Source organism: Mustela putorius, unplaced genomic scaffold, assembly GCF_011764305.1.
Source record: "Mustela putorius furo isolate JIRA1106 unplaced genomic scaffold, ASM1176430v1.1 tig00003985_pilon_pilon_pilon, whole genome shotgun sequence".
In the NCBI taxonomy this organism is placed as follows: Eukaryota; Metazoa; Chordata; class Mammalia; order Carnivora; family Mustelidae; genus Mustela; species Mustela putorius.
Genome location: NW_025422125.1, coordinates 994,415 through 1,013,202, shown reverse-complemented (window position 1 = coordinate 1,013,202; position 18,788 = coordinate 994,415). Strand labels below are relative to the sequence as shown.

General features: G+C 42.6%; 1 protein-coding gene across 1 annotated transcript in view; it reads right to left on the bottom strand.

Annotated features, from left to right (window-relative positions):
• Nucleotides 1-3,006: 3,006 nt before the first annotated feature.
• AR (androgen receptor) overlaps nucleotides 3,007-18,788 on the bottom strand; it is a 207,116-nt gene continuing 191,334 nt past the window's right edge. The window contains exons 5-8 of the mRNA XM_004780423.3: nucleotides 16,630-16,774; nucleotides 11,353-11,483; nucleotides 10,321-10,478; nucleotides 3,007-9,677 (exon numbers count right to left, since the gene is read on the bottom strand). Of these exons, the coding sequence (XP_004780480.1) occupies nucleotides 9,522-9,677; nucleotides 10,321-10,478; nucleotides 11,353-11,483; nucleotides 16,630-16,774 (590 nt within the window). The 3' untranslated portion in view covers nucleotides 3,007-9,521. The remainder of the gene's footprint in view (nucleotides 9,678-10,320; nucleotides 10,479-11,352; nucleotides 11,484-16,629; nucleotides 16,775-18,788) is intronic.

Sequence of the window (18,788 nt, the reverse complement as noted above, 5' to 3'; positions counted from 1 at the left end):
TCCCTCACCATGGTACCCATTACATTATATTACAATTGCCTGTGTTCTTGTCTGTCTCTTCCATGAATACTGGAAGCTCCATAAGGATAGAGACCATGTTTGTCTTGTTCCTATGTGGGGTACATAATGGTTGCACAAATAGTTTGTGAATAAATGAAAGAAATAAAGAATGAGAGAATAATAGGATATTGTGCCCCTGTGAAGAATCCTTGCAGTCTTTTGAGGTGGTGGGGCTCTTTCACAAGTTTTGTATTCACACTTACCACTATGTATAGGCATCAAAAGTCCTTACTTCTGGGGACAAGAGTCACTGCCCAGGTGGCAGGTGACATGCCTCTCACAGTTATCTGCTGTTCTGCTGGCCTATTTTCTGATCTGAGACTTGAAGTACCCAATGGGGATTGGAGGGGGGATGCTAATTGCAGAGTCTAGCTTAAGTCAGCTTTCTTGGCACAGTCTTCCTGGTTGGCAGCCAGTCCAAGTTCCCCAGATGACCTTCTTCTTGCTTGAAGTACCCTGGAGAAATAGTTGAGGGAAGAAGGCAAGTTGTGCTCTCAAGAAATGGTGGCAGGAGAATCTGAGAATGTGAATCATCTACATCTGCCTGTTAACTAAGAAACCTACATTGTCATACTTCAGTTTTTAAATGTTTCTCATTGCTTTTGCAGTTACTTCTCTAGCTTATCCAATAATTCTTTCCTTCTCTCACTGCACCCCCTACAATGGGCATGAAGAAAACCTCTTTCAGTGGATGGTAGGTGAAGTAAGTGCTGTGGTTGGAATAGAGATGCTTGAACTGTATACATGAGAAAAACAGATGAGAAGCAGAGGATCTCTTACCAGGGTTCTGAACCGGTGTACAAATTAATGGTGAAGATTCTCAGGTGACCTGCCACCCTAGCACACTGCCTGCAGGCATATGAGGGGACCAGAAGCTGGATGTTCTAGGGCTAGTCCCTTAAGGACAATAACACATCCACAATAACATTCAATATTTCTTTTTTGGCCTGGATTCCTCACGTGAAGAATGTTTGGGTTAGATGCTAAGACCCCTTCTTGCTCTAAAAGGCAGCAATTATCGATCAAAGATTAGCTTACTCATGTCTGAGGGATGGATGTGAGAAAGTTGGGGGGGATATGGTAAAGTCTCAGACTGGTTGGGCCTGAGGCATTTAATAGGCTATAAACTCACTGAAAGTATGGACTGTAGCTTGCTTAACTCCTAAGTATCTCTGCTGTTTATGAGATCATCCAAATGATAAAATTATTTTATTTTTGAGCCCTTACCTATCAGTCAAGGGGTTGACATAGGATTCAATTGTTGTTTTGACCCTGTGCTCTCCAGGTATTTAAATTTTTATTGACACAAACGTGGGGGTTTTAGTTCCAAAACTATGTGTTCTAGGGATAATGAAATGCCTATTCCTTTCCCCTTTCATGTCATGATTAAGAAAAGCATTACTGTAGTTTTCAATAAGCTTGGTTTCCATATTGGAAGGGGCTTCCCATTTTATCTAGTCTTATTCCACAACTTCAGATACACTCATTTATGTATGAGAGAAATAAGATCTAGAAAAGGGCAGAGAGTTGCCCAGGACCATATAGCAAGTGAATGCGGAGGTCAGAATCCTAGCTATACACTAGTTATATGACTATGAGCAAGTCACATATTGGACTCTGGCCTCCAGGCTTTTAATGCACCAGATGCCATTGTTTCTCTGACATCTGTGTTTTGCTACACCTTGGAAAACTCATGGTGGAGGCTAACTACCTTGTTACTTTAGGCAGGGACTGACTGGTAAATAAAACCAAGTAGGGTGGCTGTTAGATCACTCTCTGTAGGTACAAGAGAACTAAGCTGTGGATGTCAGAGGGGTCTTCTGGAGGCAGGTTCTGACACATGTAACACACAAGCATATATATTCTCTATTACTTAGACACACATATCCCCAAAATCTCATGTTTTCTTCCTCTCTCCATCAAGCATTATGTTCAGGAAAAATTTAAGAAATCCATTCACTCTGAGGGGGTCAATGACAAATACATCTCAACTTGGGATCCCTCTCAGGGGTTCTCACAGTTTAACAGGGAACAAAACAAAAGCATTTATCTCACCAGTTGGATTGCATACATTCTTATTGAATCTCTTACCTGGCGTGGGAGAGAGACATTGTGACAGCCCACTACAGGTGAAGACAGTGAGGCAAAGAGAGCTTTCATATTATTCCTTAAGGTATCTGTCACACCTCATTGATGGTTTGTATGTTAGGCTCAGAAATTCAACTTGGGATCTCATTTGGTATCCAAACTTGGAAGAGACAAGAGGCCATTTTGCCTAAACCTTTGAAAATCTCAAAGAAAAGGTGGTCAAGGACAATATGGCTCTCGAAAAACAGTGAGAATGTGAACATGCCCATTCTTTATATGAAGCTTGGCAAGAACTGGGCAGTGAAGCTCCTAATCAGTTTATGTTCCCATAAGGATGAAAATGAGGGTGAACAGCTGGGTTTTGTGAGTCTTTCCCCTGTTTGACAAGCTCAGGGTTTTTGATGAGAGGTTGCAATGGGTCTTTGCTTTCTTAGCCCAGACTCTTTGATATTTTGGTGGTCCCAGCACAACCTATGCTAGGGCCAACACAGGCCAAATTTATAACCCCTGTGCAAAGATTTTTTTTTAATATGTGAAAATCAACATAGCATAAAAGGCCACTGGGCATGATACCAACTCTTGACTTCAATAAAGACAGCTAATAAAAGAGCTAATTAAAAAAAACTCTGATGACATTCCCCTGAAATTTTAGATGGTTTTGTGTTTTAACAAATTAACAGTGGTGATAAGAGGACATTAGCAGCTTTTCTTGAGTCTCTTTGTTAACAATAACTTGAGCCTGCAGTCACAACAGGGGCCGTGGCCAAGTTTTAACTGGCAGACCAGCAAGCCAGTATTTAAACAATGGATGACATTTCTGAAAGCAGAGACAGAGACAAACCCAGAGTCACACATGTATTCCAACAAACAAGTTTCTGCCATTTTTAATTGTATTTAGAGCGACAAAAGATTCCAAGATTACAAAAAATAATAATAATAATAATAATAACAGAGCACTAGCGCTTGGGGCTGGTCCTGCTACCCAGTGGAGGCCAAGTGCCGCTGTAAGAACTGAAGCACAATCAAAAGAAGTTTTAAGCAAAATTAATGTTTCTTTAAAAAAATCTTTATATGATGCTTTCTTTTTTTTCTTAATTTTTCCCTCAACATTGAAAATTAATTCTTGCATCTGGTTGCATTGTCTGCTCCCTCTTGCCGCCAAATTAATCTCAAAGACAGCACAACAATGTCACATCTGAGGCACTCCCTAATTAATGTCCCAGTCTAGGGGAAAGCAGAAAGGTGTCACTGAATGGTGAGAAGAAGTCTCTCTTTTTTTTTAAGCTTGGGTTATGCCAATGGTGGCTACTCTCAGCACCTGAGTGACTTATGAGATAGGACAATCCCACAGGCACTTCACTACAGGACAGTTAGCACCAAGGGCTAAGGTTGGGAAAGACTACAGGCCTGGCCTGCCTGCAGTACAGGGTAAAGAGTCCCAAAATGTAAAGCAGCCTCCAGGGAGGGCACCACAAGAGAAGCAGCAATTTTTTAGGAATTTCTTTCCTTTGGGGGTACATGTGTGTTTCAGTTTTGGGTGGCCAGTGGAATCTGTAGCCGCCTAACAGCCAACCTCATGAATTAGTGCAGGTGGGGACTGTTTTAGGCTACAAGGGCTACTCAGTCCACAGCTTCTCATTTAATTCTATAAAAGGCTAAGAGACAGGTGTAGTAAGGAAAGGGATCAGGACTCCTAAAATACTGAATTGGGGTTGGTAACCAATCAATGCATACTACCTACTTTCTGGCTAAATCGAATGGGGATAAATCAAAACTGTGTCCAAGGCTGTTTTTCCCTTTAAAAGTCTATCTGCTGAATTTAAATACTTATCACTAATTTATGGGGGCAGGGACATTCCAAATGGTTTGTTACTTCAGCATAAGCATCTGAGGACGAGGAGTGACTAATGTGGAATTTTCTGCCTTCACCTAGAGATGGTTTAATGTTGGGAGGCTCTGGGCAGCAGACCCCAGTGTCAATTTCTTAATTAAGAAAAACATCCCTACCCAAGGGCAGAGATGGACCTGCATCTATAGAGATACAACTTCTAGTACACTGACAATATTTTTTGACAGATAAAAACACATTTTCATTGTCAAAATCTTTACAGAACACATCCAAAAGCAAAATTAGAGCACACAGACACCCAGTAGCAAAAGCACCTCAGTCATAGGTGAGTGGATTGTGTAAAAGATGGAGCACTTGCTCCAGGTTCCCAAGTGCAGGAAACTACCTTTTTCTTACAAGGATGGTGAAGAACAAAGAATGTTTCTCTTTCTTCCAATCCTCAGGTCCCATTAGGGGTCCATCGGTTAATCATTTGGGTAGGTCTTTGGCCCCAAGTCTGGGCCTTCTCTGTAGGAAATCCCAGTTGATTCCAATCAGTCTTCACCACCCTTTAAACATTCATCTGTCTTGGGCTAGTAAAGTGCAATACATCATGTACCCTACTCTTTTCCCCCTCTGCTCCTCCGTTAGGCCTACTGGTAAGGCCCCAATAGAGACAGAGATCTCTTAGTTATCTGATCAACCCAGGTATCTTTTCCATTCTGAGAGAGTTTCCAAAATGTAACTGTAGCCTCTCTCACAAGTACATGGTATCAGTTATGACCTGGAACCAAATATAAAGGTGCAGAGAAAGATAAAGCTATCAGAACACTTTATAACTATATATATATAATTCAATTTCAAAACATGGATACAAATACTCATTTACAATATATTTCAACCTTCTGCCTTAAACCCAAGAGAACTTTTTGTGCCGTCCAAAGTGGGCAGAAATGAATATTTCTGCCTGCTGTCCCTTTAGTGCAAAATATAGTCCTTTAAATGCTCCCCTTCTCATCAAGGGCTTCACATCTTCAGATATGCAAACATGGACACTAGCAAACACAGTGGCCAACAGCTCCATTTCCAACCATGCAATAATGGAGCTTTAAGAATTTGCTCAGCGACTACTAGAGAAAAGGAAAGCTAGTTCTGCTTATAAAATCACATAGTGAAGGACCTATAAACCCAGTTTTTTCAAAATTGTCTTCCACTTTTCTAAGCATGTATATTGTTGAGGGGAAAACCCATGAAACTCTTATAAGTCAGTCAACAACAAAGTCCTTTAGTCTGTCTTTGGGTAGTTCACCAAAGAGGCACTAATGCTTGTTCCCTCCCTGCTCTTAAATTTTGGTATCTTAGCAGATACAGTGTAATCTTTGGTTACATAATGTGATGCTTTCATCTCTTTGTCTTTTTTTTTTAACTGCTTTCAAAGATTTTCAAAGAGATTAGTGGTGAGAAACAGACCTGCCTATAAAAGGCAGCAGGGGCAGAAACTTCCTTTTACAAGAAAATGCACATGACAAATGGCTTATTTTGACTTTAAGTTTGGGATTTGATCCTGTTCTTTAGCATTCCTGGTTGTCATAACCCCTTACAGGGGGTTGAACACAAAGGCCGCTCTTTTGGCCTAGTGCCTTCTCACCTGGGCAACTGGCACAAGATAATTAGTAGTCAGCCTATTGTCTCCCCAGAGCCATGCAGGGATGGTTACAGGGCTATCTGGAGAGTCTCATGAAGTGCAACCCTGGCACAGGGATGGAAAGGGGTAGAGGGAAGTGGCTTCGGCTTTTGAGCCCTGCAGAATATCAAAGGAGAAAAGAGGGCAAGACCATATCTGTGCTGTGGTTAATGAAACAAACAAACAGAAGTTACTTAAATCTCAAAGTTAGATCATTCGTGTAGTGTTACTATCATGTGGATGATGAAACTACTTTGTCTTAAAGTGTAAATAGAATACTTCTTGCTACATAAGCCTATAAGTATTTAGAAGTAGAATATGGACAGAGAGGGACTCTAGCATAAGCACATTATTTCTCAACTTGGAATCACCTCAGCAACTATCCAAAGGACAGAAAAAAGCTCTTTTCCCTTCTGTTTTAGTGCCAGTGAACATACATAAAAATATGTGAATTACTGATTTTCTTTTTCAAAGATATATGACAGAATCCTTCAAAAAATTACATTCTCATTAGAAAAATAATGAACTATCCAAGAACAGTGATACTGTCTGTGGCACAGAAAAGTTATGGAACAAAGAACACAACCCCTGTTTCAGCTCAGAGACCAGGCCTGGGAGAGCTGCTCATTGATCAAGAGCTGAAACAGCCACAGGACTCTTTTCTTTGGTCACAGACTTTGTGACTCTGGCGGCTGTCTGTCGTCTAGCACAGATGGGGCCTGGTCCCTGGTGCTCCTTCATTTTCTGTTCCTCAGTCCATCCCCATTGAGCACTGCAAACCTCTTCGGAGGTAGTTACCACGACTTGTCTGGTGAGCGATCCTCATCTTTCAGCTCACCAGGTGAGTGGGTCTAGGTGGCCGATCCTTCATGGATAAGCACAGTATACCAACCACATCAACTGTTTGTACAGCAGAGTGCATGCAAAATGAGACTTCTGTCAATTACACTGGCAAGAACATCAATGACTAAAAGAAAAAAAAATCCCCCTTTTATCCGTGGGAGAACAAAACCATACTAAAATCTCCTTCACTCACTGAAACCCTAACAGAAACACTAGGCCTAAAGCCTTGTTTAGGCTGTTTTCCCCTAGTCTTGCCATTCAGAAATTCAGAGTAGTTAGTTGTTGCTGTTTTTAACTACACTGCTGTTTCACTGATTTTTGGCTTTCACAAATGCAAAACATATATATTCATAAAGACAAGAGTCACAATTGGGAAATCCATAAAGGTGAAAAATTTGGTGGTCAGAGAAATAAAAAGGAGAGCATCTAGTATTTACAAGGAGAGATATTAGAATGATATAATCAAGTCGATGTACCATAAAAGATGAAAATAATTTTAAAACAGATGTAAAGGAACTATTAAACTATAACCTAGCATAACTGAAAAGAGTGATGGATTTTTTTTTTCTGTTTAAAACAGCCAGAAGTAATCTTGTGAGCTTATATAAGCCAAATAATGTCCTAATGAAGAAAACCAGAATTTGTCTATCCTAACCCAGAAAGAGAACCTGCCAATTTTAGTTTTGTCCAGCAGTCTTGGATTGGTATATCACCCATCTTAGGTTCCCTGTCCCTTGTTATTTAAAGAAGCTGTTTTGCAAGTTCATTTGGCTATTAATATCAACACAGAAATCAGGGAAGGAAACACATGTAGATAATAGCATGTCACTCAGAAACTGTCCTCTCAACAAGTAGAGTGAATCAACTGAAATGGGCAGCTTGGTAACTGGCCCCTAATTTCTTGAATTTAGTAGATGAATATAAGAGCTAAGTAAGGAGGCAGTTGCCAAGATGAGAAAGTAGGCAGACATTCCCCCTGAACTCAGGACTGGGGGACAAAGTCAGCAAAAGAGAGGTGTGCCAAAGGACCATATGAAACCAGTGTCCCAGAAGCACACCCTGAGTTCATGGATGGCAGCCCACTAGAGCCACGCAAACCAGACCTTTCCAAAGGAGGTCATGGTTCTGTAGTATAAATGTTTCAGCTTCCCTCTGGCCGCGAGGCAGCAAAAAAGGTGGGGTCTCTGAGTGAGTATGGCCGATGTCAGAACCCAGGATCAGCAGCAGAGGAGGATGATGAGTAAACCAACCAGATGGTGCCCATCTGGCTTTAGATTTTGCCTTTGAAGACTTTAATTTAGTAGTCAGATCCTCTTAGTTTCTTCTCTATTCTTCCCATGACTTCTGCAGGTGGAAATGCTGGGTGGCAAGGACAGCATTTACAGGGTTTCTGGTTCTAGTGCCTTCATTCTTCTCACCCTGGTAATTGAATTTTCTCTTTAACCCTGACCTGCATAGCCCCCTTTAGCTGCTCTGAAGGAAGAAGTAGGTATTTTTCCACTTGGTGGGAAGGTGTCGTCTCTAAGGGACAAGGGCAAGATGCCCAGCTTGTCCAGTCCCATCGATGCCTTCTTTCCAGTTTGTCCAAGGGCTTCAGAGATCTGATAGTTGGTGAAAGACATTTGGTAAGTAGTCTTTGAGCTTAGTGGCATCTAGAAATAGATGTCAAAACTGCTGGCTTGCTAGCCTTCTTGGTGGTAACAGCTCTTAGCAGAGAGTCTGTTAACATGCCCAAATAAATGGACAAACATCACCACCATGGCTGTCATATAGTCTGGTGAAGTCCAGGCCCACAAAACACTGAAGAGAGGGTAAGAGGGAGCTTGCAGCTGCATGGAGTCAGGCAAAAAACATTCAGGTCTTTTAAAGATAAGGGCAAAGAGTGATCAACTCTTCAACGCCCTAAGCAGGAAAACAACCAACCAACCAACCAACCCACTGATTCTTTTTCCTCCTACTCTGGCCCCAGCCTCTTCCCTGAACAAATGGGAAAGCAGACCTGGCTCTGGATAGGGCCTTCCAAAGGGTCAGATCTCTCCTTTCCTTCTTATTAGTCTGACTCCTCAGTGGAAGTGGCCAAGTTTTGGCTGAAGAGAACATTCAGTTCAAAGCTCTTAGAAAAGCTTATTGAAAGTCAATTTGAGGGTGGAGGCAGAAGGTGAGAAAAAGGACTGGTGGAGGGGAGGCATTCACATGCAGACACATTTTCAAACAAGAAGCACATTTTCAGTACAATGATTTGCACTGCAGTTAAGAGTCTAGCCATCAGAGGCCAAGGCTGTGGGCAGGTACTGGTGATCCATCTGTCCTCTTTGTCCTCTCTTAAATCTGTCTCCTCCCTCCTAACTCATCTCTGGGGTCATCCTGCCCTCTAATGGCAATAGCCATTGGCAGAAAATAAAGTCTCCCAGGGAGGCTAAACTTGGAAAAAAAAAACAAAAAAAAAAAACAAACAAAAAAAACAGTGACTCTCCATGGGCTTGCAATTTTCACCTTATTCTAGTCACTGTTGGCCTTTTGGGGGGTGGGGGGAGATTCTGTTTTATATTTTCTAAGAAGAAAAAACCCTACAGGACTTTTGGTTTTAGGGGGGTTGTTTGTATTGTTTTCCCAGATACTCAGCTCTCTAAACTTCCCGTGGCATTAGGTGAGTAAACGTTTGTGTGGCTGGCACACAGTGCAGTGCTATAAACAAGCACAACTTGACACTGGGCCACATGAGGATCATCACAGATTTAAAGAAATACAACACCATTCAAAACACAGATAAGAGCCATGGCGGGGAGCAGAGTCTGAAAGTGCCATGGGAGGGTCAGATAGGAAGGGAAAAAAAGAGAAAGGAGGAAAAGAGGGGGAAAAGTGCAGCAAATAGAACTCAGGAACATCTTCATGATAGACGATACATCAAAAGAGGAAATTCCCCAAGGCACTGCAGAGAAGTGGTGCAGAGTTATAACAGGCAGAAGATATCTGAAAAGGGGAGTGGGGTGGGGTGAGAAAATGGGTGCTTCCAAAGCTTCACTGTGTGTGGAAATAGATGGGCTTGACTTTCCCAGAAAGAATCTTGGGCACTTGCACAGAGATGATTTCTGCCATCATTTCTGGAAAGTCCACGCTCACCATGTGGGACTTGATTAGCAGGTCAAAAGTGAACTGATGCAGCTCTCGTGCAATCTGTAGGGGGAGCAATAAGAGGGAGAAAACAGGCTTGACAAGGAGCTGGCTTCTGTCAGGCTCTTACCCCCACCTCTGATTTCTTCCTCCTTCCCTGTCCTTTGTCCTCCCTGTGTGTGTGTATGTGTTCACACACATGTACGCTAAATGGTCTCCAGGGAGTTACTGAGGGCTCCCAAGTGATCTCCTACACCATTGCAAGCTCTCTGACTCAGGACCGTGTGTTCCTCTTCCCGAGCACATGCACGTGAATGCACACATGTGCACACCCACACACACATTCTCTTCCTCACACACAAATCCACACACGCACATGTGCACAAATACACAGACATAATTCAAGGGAGCAGGGGAAAAACATTCAGGTCTGTTTTGTCTGCCTGGAGAACTTATCTGTTCTAAGCCCTTTCCCTGAGTCCCAACTGCCCTGTTCTCAACTCCTCCACCTCTTTCATAACACCCAGGGACAATGCGACCTGTGTTCCTTTCTTCTCCATTGCATTTTCTCTCTGGACTACTCTTAAAGCCAGAGGAGAATGGAAGCAACTCCCAACAGGTGGTGCTAGATCCTAGAGGAGCATATGATCACTTAGCTCTATCAAGTTGCTTCTCCCTGATGAAGCACCCTCCGTCATTTGCTTACAGGTTGCACAGAGTCCAGGAGCTTGGTGAGCTGATAGAAGCGCCTTGAGCAGGATGTGGGATTTTTTCTCTTGCAAGCAATGATACGATCAAGTTCCTTGATGTAGTTCATTCGAAGTTCATCAAAGAATTTTTGATTTTTCAGCCCATCCACTGGAACTGATGTGGGGTGAAGACAGAATGGGGGAGGGGAAGCATGCCCAAAGGAGATTAGACAAAGCATCAAGTTTTCTGGACCACAACTTGACCCCCACCCCCATAGGGAGGGAACCATTTACTCAGTTTCCTGTCATTTGAAGTCTGTATGCCTGGGTCCTTCAGCCTGCCAGGAAGTTCTAGACAAAAGGCTAACTGGACACAATTTGAAGGGCATGGAGTAAATAAAATTTACTGAGCCTTTCCCTTTTCTAGTCTTCTCGTCTATACATTTCTTAGGACTGGTGGTTTTACATTGTCACAGTCCAGCTCTGATTTAGACAATTAAAATATACAGTTTTGAGTATCAAATTTGGCTTCTTTTTTCCTTCATGGGGGCTAAGACAGTACTCTGCTTAGAAGAGACATTAAAGAAAGATTACTTGGCTGCCTAATAAGCCCTATCTGAGTTGCTTACACAGACTTCCTACTATTGGCAGAAGAGGAAATTCTTCCCAGGAGGCAATCCCTTCTCTCTGCAACAAATATAATGTAGTCTTTGCCTGTCTCTGTGGTAGAAGCTATGGAAAAGTTCAGAGACTTGTTACAGCCAGCCACAAAAGCCTTGTTCCAAAGAGAGACTGGAGGTAGCTGGGGATCTAAAAGAGATTGACTTCTAGCAAAGAAAATAGTCGATAGGCATGGAATTCATACCTGGTAGGAAAAAAAAAACATAGGATGCTGAGAGAGAGCGGAAGAGGGAGGGTGAATGAAGAAGGGAAATGCCTAGGAGCTGGCTTTTCCTTTATAAATCTTCAATGGAAAAAGTAGCTCCCTTCTGAGCCCCTATGACCCCAGCAGCATTTTTTTTTTTTTTTTGGTCTCTCCAGGCACTTACTAATGCTGAACAGCAGCAGTGCCTTCATACACAAAAATTCCTGGGGGGTGATCTGGAGCCATCCAAATTCTTGAGAGAGGTGCCTCATTCGGACACACTGGCTGTACATCCGGGACTTGTGCATACGGTATCTGTAGAGGAAACAGATGGCGAAAGGAAAGGAGTAAGGGAAGGCTTAACAATAAGCTCAGAGGGAATGTCTTTGGTTTCCCTCCCCTCTACAGGTTCTCTAAGAAGAGCTCATTGTTTCTCTTGCTGGTACTTCACTGACAAGGAACAAGGTTGTTTTTGTCTACCCACCCACCCCAAATCCTGACATCCTCGTAACTACTCATCTTCCCTGGTCAGGATATGGGTTAGCAGATGGAATTTCCCGGTCCCTGTGTCTCTCTGTTTCCTGAGACAGAGACAGGAAAGCCTAACCAAATGAACACAGTGGGCCAGGCACATGGTCTCCCTGACTACAGTTCTAATATCCCACCTACAACCAAAGCCAGAACCTGCCTCCCAGGCATCCGAACACAGAGTATTTCTAGGAGACAAGATTTAGATATCAACCCCTAATGTAAGGACACCAGGATTTCCCAGTGACCACAGTAATTTATCCTGTCAATTCCCCTATCTCTTGGCATAAATTCCATTCCTCTTCCTAGAAATTTTGTCACTTAAAAAAAATCCTGGGAAGGAGATTCCCCACTGTCCCTTCACAAAGTGAGTTCCAATGTTTATCAAATTAGCCAAGTGTTTCCAAATGTCCAACCTAAATGTACCTCGAAGGGGAGCCTGCTCCCTCAAATAATGGTGGTTCCTTATCACAGTTTGAGAGTTGTAAACACATGTAAGCTGTTTTTACTATAGTGACTTGTCAACAGATCATCACATTATCACCTATAAATTAAATAAGGAAGTGGCCAAGGCTTGAACAGTTTCTCAAAGGGAACAACCTCTCTGTTTTATGACTGTCCATGGCAATCGCAGGCCTCTAGGAAGATCCAGCATCTTCTTGCTAGTTGGTTTTCCTGGCTTTCAGCACTCCAGAAATCATGTGTGTGTGTGTGTGTGAGAGAGAGAGAGAGAAAGAGAGAGAGAGAGAGAGAGAGAGAGAGAAAATGATCTTGTATCTTGTGGAGAAAGGAAAGGTAATTTAACACCCACTTAAGTGGTGAGGAAAAAGACCTAGATTAGACTTGATGGCTGTGGTTTGATACCTTGGTCCCCAAACCACTAGCCTTCTCCATGGCTAAGCAGGTCTGATACTGGTCGGGTGGAAGCCCAGCACCCTATCTCAGAGAGATCTTGGCTGCCCTGGAGAAAAACTGAAGGGGAACAGGTGGTAGATTCAATTCAGGCTGGAGACCAGCTAGAAAGAGGAAGTGTTTAAGATAGTATCACAAGTCAACTGACCAAGGCAGTGTTGTTTCAAGGTCTTTCAACCTAGAGAATTTTTGAGTAAGATCTGCGGACCATCAGACATGATCCGGCTCCAGTCTATTGTACTTCCAAATCTCTGTTGATAACACCACAGTCTTTTTACCATTGAAATCATGGTCCTGCTATGGAGGATTGATGTAATACTGCTGCAAGTGCCAAGGACAGAGAAATGTGGGGAAAAGAGAGGAGAAAAAGGGAAAGACAAGAGAAGGAATTCAGAGGGGAGGGAAACAAGAAGGAGAAAGGACAAAAAGAGTAGGGAGATAGTTAATGGGAAGGAAAGGGAGAAGAGAGTGAAAGGCAGAAGACAAGGGGGCAGGAATGGAATTCAGGAAGAGAGCAGAGGTAAGTTAGAATAAAAGAGAATGGTAACAGAAGAGATACAAGTTGGAAAACACTGAGCACTGTGCTTGGCACATAGTAAGTGTTCAATAAATGACATGTAGGAAGGTGCCATTATAATACTATTCATCATTCTAAGATGGGAAGGCTGAGGTTCAGAGAAGTTAGGCAGTTTATTCAAGGTCATACAGCTGGGGTCTAAGCCCATTACCCTCACAACATGTGTTCTCCACAATGAAGGGAAGAGGAGAGAAAAAAGCAGGGCTAATGACAGGGCTTGTTATGAGAGAGATCAGGAAATGGGTTGGCTCAGAGTCCCTCTCTCAATTTTTGGGCTTCAGTCTCCATATATTAGTATCTTGAGGAGGCTGGCAACAATTAGTGCCTGGTACTGGAGGGTACTTACCTCGCTGGTGGGTGCTAGATATATGGTGCTTATAAGTTTGGCCTGTTACAGAGACAGAGATCTTATTGGTATTTAGTAGGCAGGTGCAGGCATGTTAAACATAAACATATTTCAATATACAAGAACATCCTATATAATGAAAAATTATTCCTCTGAAAATGTCACCAGCATCTCTGTTGAGAAACATTGGTTCAGATGTTTCGAGAGCTTTAACATAGTGGTTCCTACAAGAGGAAGGGAGGGCACTGTTGTTTGAGGAGCTCTGGGGCTCAATGGGTCTAGGACCCTGCCCATTTTGGGAGTCCCACGGTGCCTTCAGAAGAGATACATGGGAGTGGGCCAGAAAGCTGAGAAGGAGTGCCACATTACTTACACAGAGGCAGAAAAGGGAATGGGGATTTAGAAAACAAAGATTACCAACTTGCAAAGATTCAAGGGTCTTTGGACTCTGGATGGGGAGGGTGGTGCAGGTGTCCAGCATGTTAATTCAGTCACTGGAGGGCAGCAGAAGGGTATGGATGAGAAATACACAGGAAGAGGCTTTTAAAGGCCTGCTCCAGAAGATGGCATCATAGGAGATCTGGAAACCATAAAGCAGGTTGTGCCAAAAGCCCAGTGGTTATTCTTAGCTCCTGGCTACCAGGGTTAGCTGGGTTGGAAGAGGGCAGCTGGGGATACTCATTTTCCCCCATATGGCCCTGCTATACTGGAAGGAACAAGTAGCCTGTACATTTTATTTTAAGGCTCTTCTGGGTTAGAGGGCTGGAGGGGAAGGAAGGTCAGTTCCTGCCCTGACCAAAAGGATTTTCTGTGGTGAGATTAGCTCAAGGTCCTTGGGGATACTTTTTTGGCCAGCTCCAGTCACAGTGCTATCAGGGGATCTCAAACAGCAGACATAGAGAAGATTAGCACTATTAGGGAAAGAGGATCAGAAAGGTACTTCTTTTTTATTTCTTGCCTATCATGGCCAGGCATTTCACATCTCTTATCTCCCATTTTTGTCATCATAACAAACCATTTAAGAAATTGATTTATATTAACAAATAAGGAAATTGAAGGTCACAGAAGTCACGTCTTGCCCGAAGACAGTGTTGTAGGAAATTACAGAACAGAGATTTTAGTTAAGATAAGTGTAATTCCAAAATCTGAGCCCTAGGCCAAAGCCATGAAGCATAAATAGAGCTGGTGGGCAGGGCAAGGATTAATTAAGCCTGCTTTTAGTTTTTATTTTTATTTATTTATTTACTAATTTTAAAAAAATTTATTTTATTTAAATTCAACTAATTAACATATAGTGTATTATTAGTTTCAAAAGTAGAGTTCAGCACTTCATCAGTTGCATATAACACCCAATTCTCATTACATCAAGTGCTCTTTTTATTTATTTATTTTTTTCTTTTTAAAAATTTCATTTATTTATTTAACAGACAGAGATCACAAGTAGGCAGAGAGGCAGGCAGAGAGAGAGGAGGAAGCAGGCTTCCTGCTGAGCAGAGAGCCTGATGCGGGGCTCGATCCCAGGACCCTGGGATCATGACCTGAGCCGAAGGCAGAAGCTTTAACCCACTGAGCCACCCAGGTGCCCCCAAGTGCTCTTTTTAAATGACCATCACCCAGTTGTCCCATCCCCCACCTACCTCCCCTCCAGCAACCCTTAGTTTGTTCCTGTAGTTCCTCTTATGGTTTATCTCCCTCTCTGATTTCATCTTGTTTTATTTTTCCCTTCCTCCCCCTATGATCTTCTGCTTTGTTTATTAAATTCCACGTATGAGTGAAATCATATAATAATTGTCTTTCTCTAATTGACTCATTTTGCTTAGCATAATACCCTCCAGTTCCATCTATGCACATATTTGCAAATGGTAAGATTTCACTCTTTTTGATGGCTGAGTAATGTTCCATTGTATATATACATACCACATCTTCTTTATCCATTCATCTGTCAATAGACATATGGGCTTTTTCTTTTAAGATGTATTAATTTATTTGAGAGAGGGACAGACAGCACAAGTGGGGGGAGGGGCATAGGGAGAGGGGAACAAGATTCCCTGTTGATCGTGGAGCCCCATGCAGGGCTAGGTATCACAACCCCAAGATCACAACCTGAGCCAAACCAAGAGTTAGATGCTTAACCAACTGAGCCACTAAGGTTTCACTTAAACCTGTTTTTAAAGAGAAGGGAAGTGGCTGGGCCAACGTCACATGGCCAGAGAGTGGTAGAGCTGCTCCTCCCCATCATTTACCCCCATAAGGCAGTATAAGAGCTGAGTTATGCAGACCTACTTTGAATTCTGTCAGTAATATGCCTCCAGTGAGCCACTTTATTTTGTTGAGCCTCATTTTCCCCATCCATTAAAAAATATTATCTATAAAAAGGGGAGATCATGTTATCATGAGGGCTCAATGAGAAGAGGTATAAGAAGTATCTAATATAGTCCCGGCACAGAAGAACTTCTCAAAGAATGGTGACCGGCAATAGCCGTCAGTGGTGGCAAAGGAACCACAGCAACTTCAGCTTTCACAGCTAGTCTTTTTTTTTTTTTTCAAAGATTTTATTTGTTTATTTGACAGACAGAGATCACAAGTAGACAGAGAGGCAGGCAGAGAGAGAGAGAGAGAGAGGAAGCAGGCTCCTTGCTGAGCAGAGAGCCCAATGCAGGACTCGATCCCAGGACCCTGAGATCATGACCTGAGATGAAGGCAGCGGCTTAACCCACTGAACCACCCAGGCGCCCTCACAGCTAGTCTTTTTGTCAATTCCCTATGTTACTGCTCAATGTGAAGAAGAGGGTCCACGACATGAGGGTGAGATAATCTCCAGGGCAGGTCAGAAGCATGGCCAAAATACTAGGTCTTGGGTGGGAAAGGAATAGCCAGCACCCACCCCCTCCCCCACTGCTTTCCACAGGTGGCCTTTCAGCAGGGCAAAGCCACATCAGATTGGAAAGGCTGGCTGAAGCCTCTACTGCCTCACATACAGGTCAAATGGCCTACCCCCCTTTCCCCTGCCACTGTTACTCCCATTACCATCATCACCACCAACCAGGTCTGGCCAGGATGTTATGTTTTATGTGAATTCTGGGCCCATGAACACTTACTCATTGAAGACCAGGTCAGGGGCGAAGTAGAGCATCCTGGAGTTGACATTGGTGAAGGACCGCCAGCCCATGGCAAACACCATAAGCCCCATCCAGGAGTACTGAATGACTGCCATCTGGTCATCCACATGCAAGTTGCGGAAGCCTGAAGACGGGGCAGAGGCAGTGGTCAGACTGAGCACTGATGGGCTGAATGAAGTCCCCGCCCTCTACTGGGCTGAGAACCACTGGCTCTTAGGCAGCTCCTGAGGAGACCCAGGGACCATTAATGCTGAGGAGCAGGGGAAAATTATGGTGGTGGGGATAATATTCCTTGCTCACCCTACTTCACTAAGCTACTCAAATGAGATGATGATGGAGGCAAAAAATTGTACTGTCATTTGGAAGAGAATAATCATCTAACACTGGCTGTTTACGATGAATGAACTCTTGTAGAAGTATGTTACTTATATTAACTCACTTAATCTTCACAATGATCCAGTAAAGTAGGTACTATTAGTAAACCCATTCTGTGAATTAGTAAAAGAGAATTAGAGAAAGGTTAAGAAACTTGTCTAAGATCATAAGGCTAATAATTGGCAGACCACATTCCAAAGCCAAGCAGTCTGACTCTAAAGCCTGTGTTTTGATTACTATATGCCTTTCTGAAGATGCGGTGTAATAATCATTTCTCCTAGGTGGACAACACTTTTCACTTGACAAAGATCTTTTCTAGCTATAATCTCATTTGTCCCTTTTAACAACCCTGGGGAATGGATATTATTACACATCAGCATACGTTGTAATGCCTTTGATAGCAACTGCCTTCTCTACACCACCTTCAGGCTCTCTCTTTACTCTGATCCTCCTTCTGGCTCTCACTTCCTATCCATTATTTTCTATTCAACAAGTAACCTGGCTCTGCTAGTTTCCTACTCTGTCATTCCTGCCCTACTGCCATTATTATGCACGAACAAGTTCCTTATGACCTGTCTCCTTAAACTAATTTCTTGTCACTTGTAATTTAGGTTCTAGTTATTCTGAAATGTTTAGTTTGCTGAACACACCATACTTTCTCATGCCTCTATAGCTCTGCTATCTCTGCACAGGCAGTTGACTTGGGCTAGAATGTATTCCTCTATCCCCAGGGGATCCATCTGATAAATACCTACTCATCTTTCAAATCTTCAGTGAAAGCTACTTCCTCTGTGAAGGCTTTTCCAACTCACCTAAGCAGAAGAAAAGATTCTTCTTTTACCTTCTTACTGAACTTTGTGTACCCCTACTCAATCACAGCACTCATTACACAGTACTAGAATTTACTTATGTACACATATGTCTCCTCCATGAGACTTGTCGATTCCTGAAGACAGGGACCATCTTTTCTTTCATCTTTTCCTCCCTAGTACGTAGCACAGTTCAGATACTTAAGTACACATCTTTGAAATATTAATTTAATATTATATTTATTAATGTGAGAGTAATTAAATGGAATAATGAACCACATTTTTTTCATTTTATAAAATGGGAATTAGATAATCTCCAAATTATCTCCCTTAGTCTCAGAGAAAGAAGGTTCCTAAATGCTACTTCCAGAATACCACAAGGTAGAACAGATGTACCTATATTCTTCTGGAAGTTTTGAGACAGTTGGATGTTTAGAGAATCACCTCAGAGCTCATCTCCTACCAGTACCCTATTTCTCTTTTCCCCGAAAGATCCAGAATTATCTTTGTTTTGCTATACCTTATTAAGAATGCTTCCATGAATATAGATAAAACTTATAGCTTTCTTGTTGATGACCTGACTTAACTCTCACAAAAACCCTAGAGGGTAAACAATGGGACACTTATTTTGCCAACAAAGAATCTGAGGGCCAGATAAGTTAACTGACTTCCCCAAGGTCATACAGTCTATATGTGCCTGAATTGGGACTAGACCCTAGGTGCTCTGATTCTCTACCTCAGTGTTTTTTGCCTTCTACTGCTGAAAGACACAGCTCAAGAACTACCAAGGTCATGAGTGTTTCTTTGCCACAGGCCCAGGTCTGAAGTCTACACTATAGAGACACATTGTTCTGTTTGGTTGGTCCTTGCCAACACAAAAAGCCAATTTCCCTTTTCTTTAAGGTCTCAAGCCTACTAGACAACAAAGATTGTAGAGTTCCCAGATTACCACCA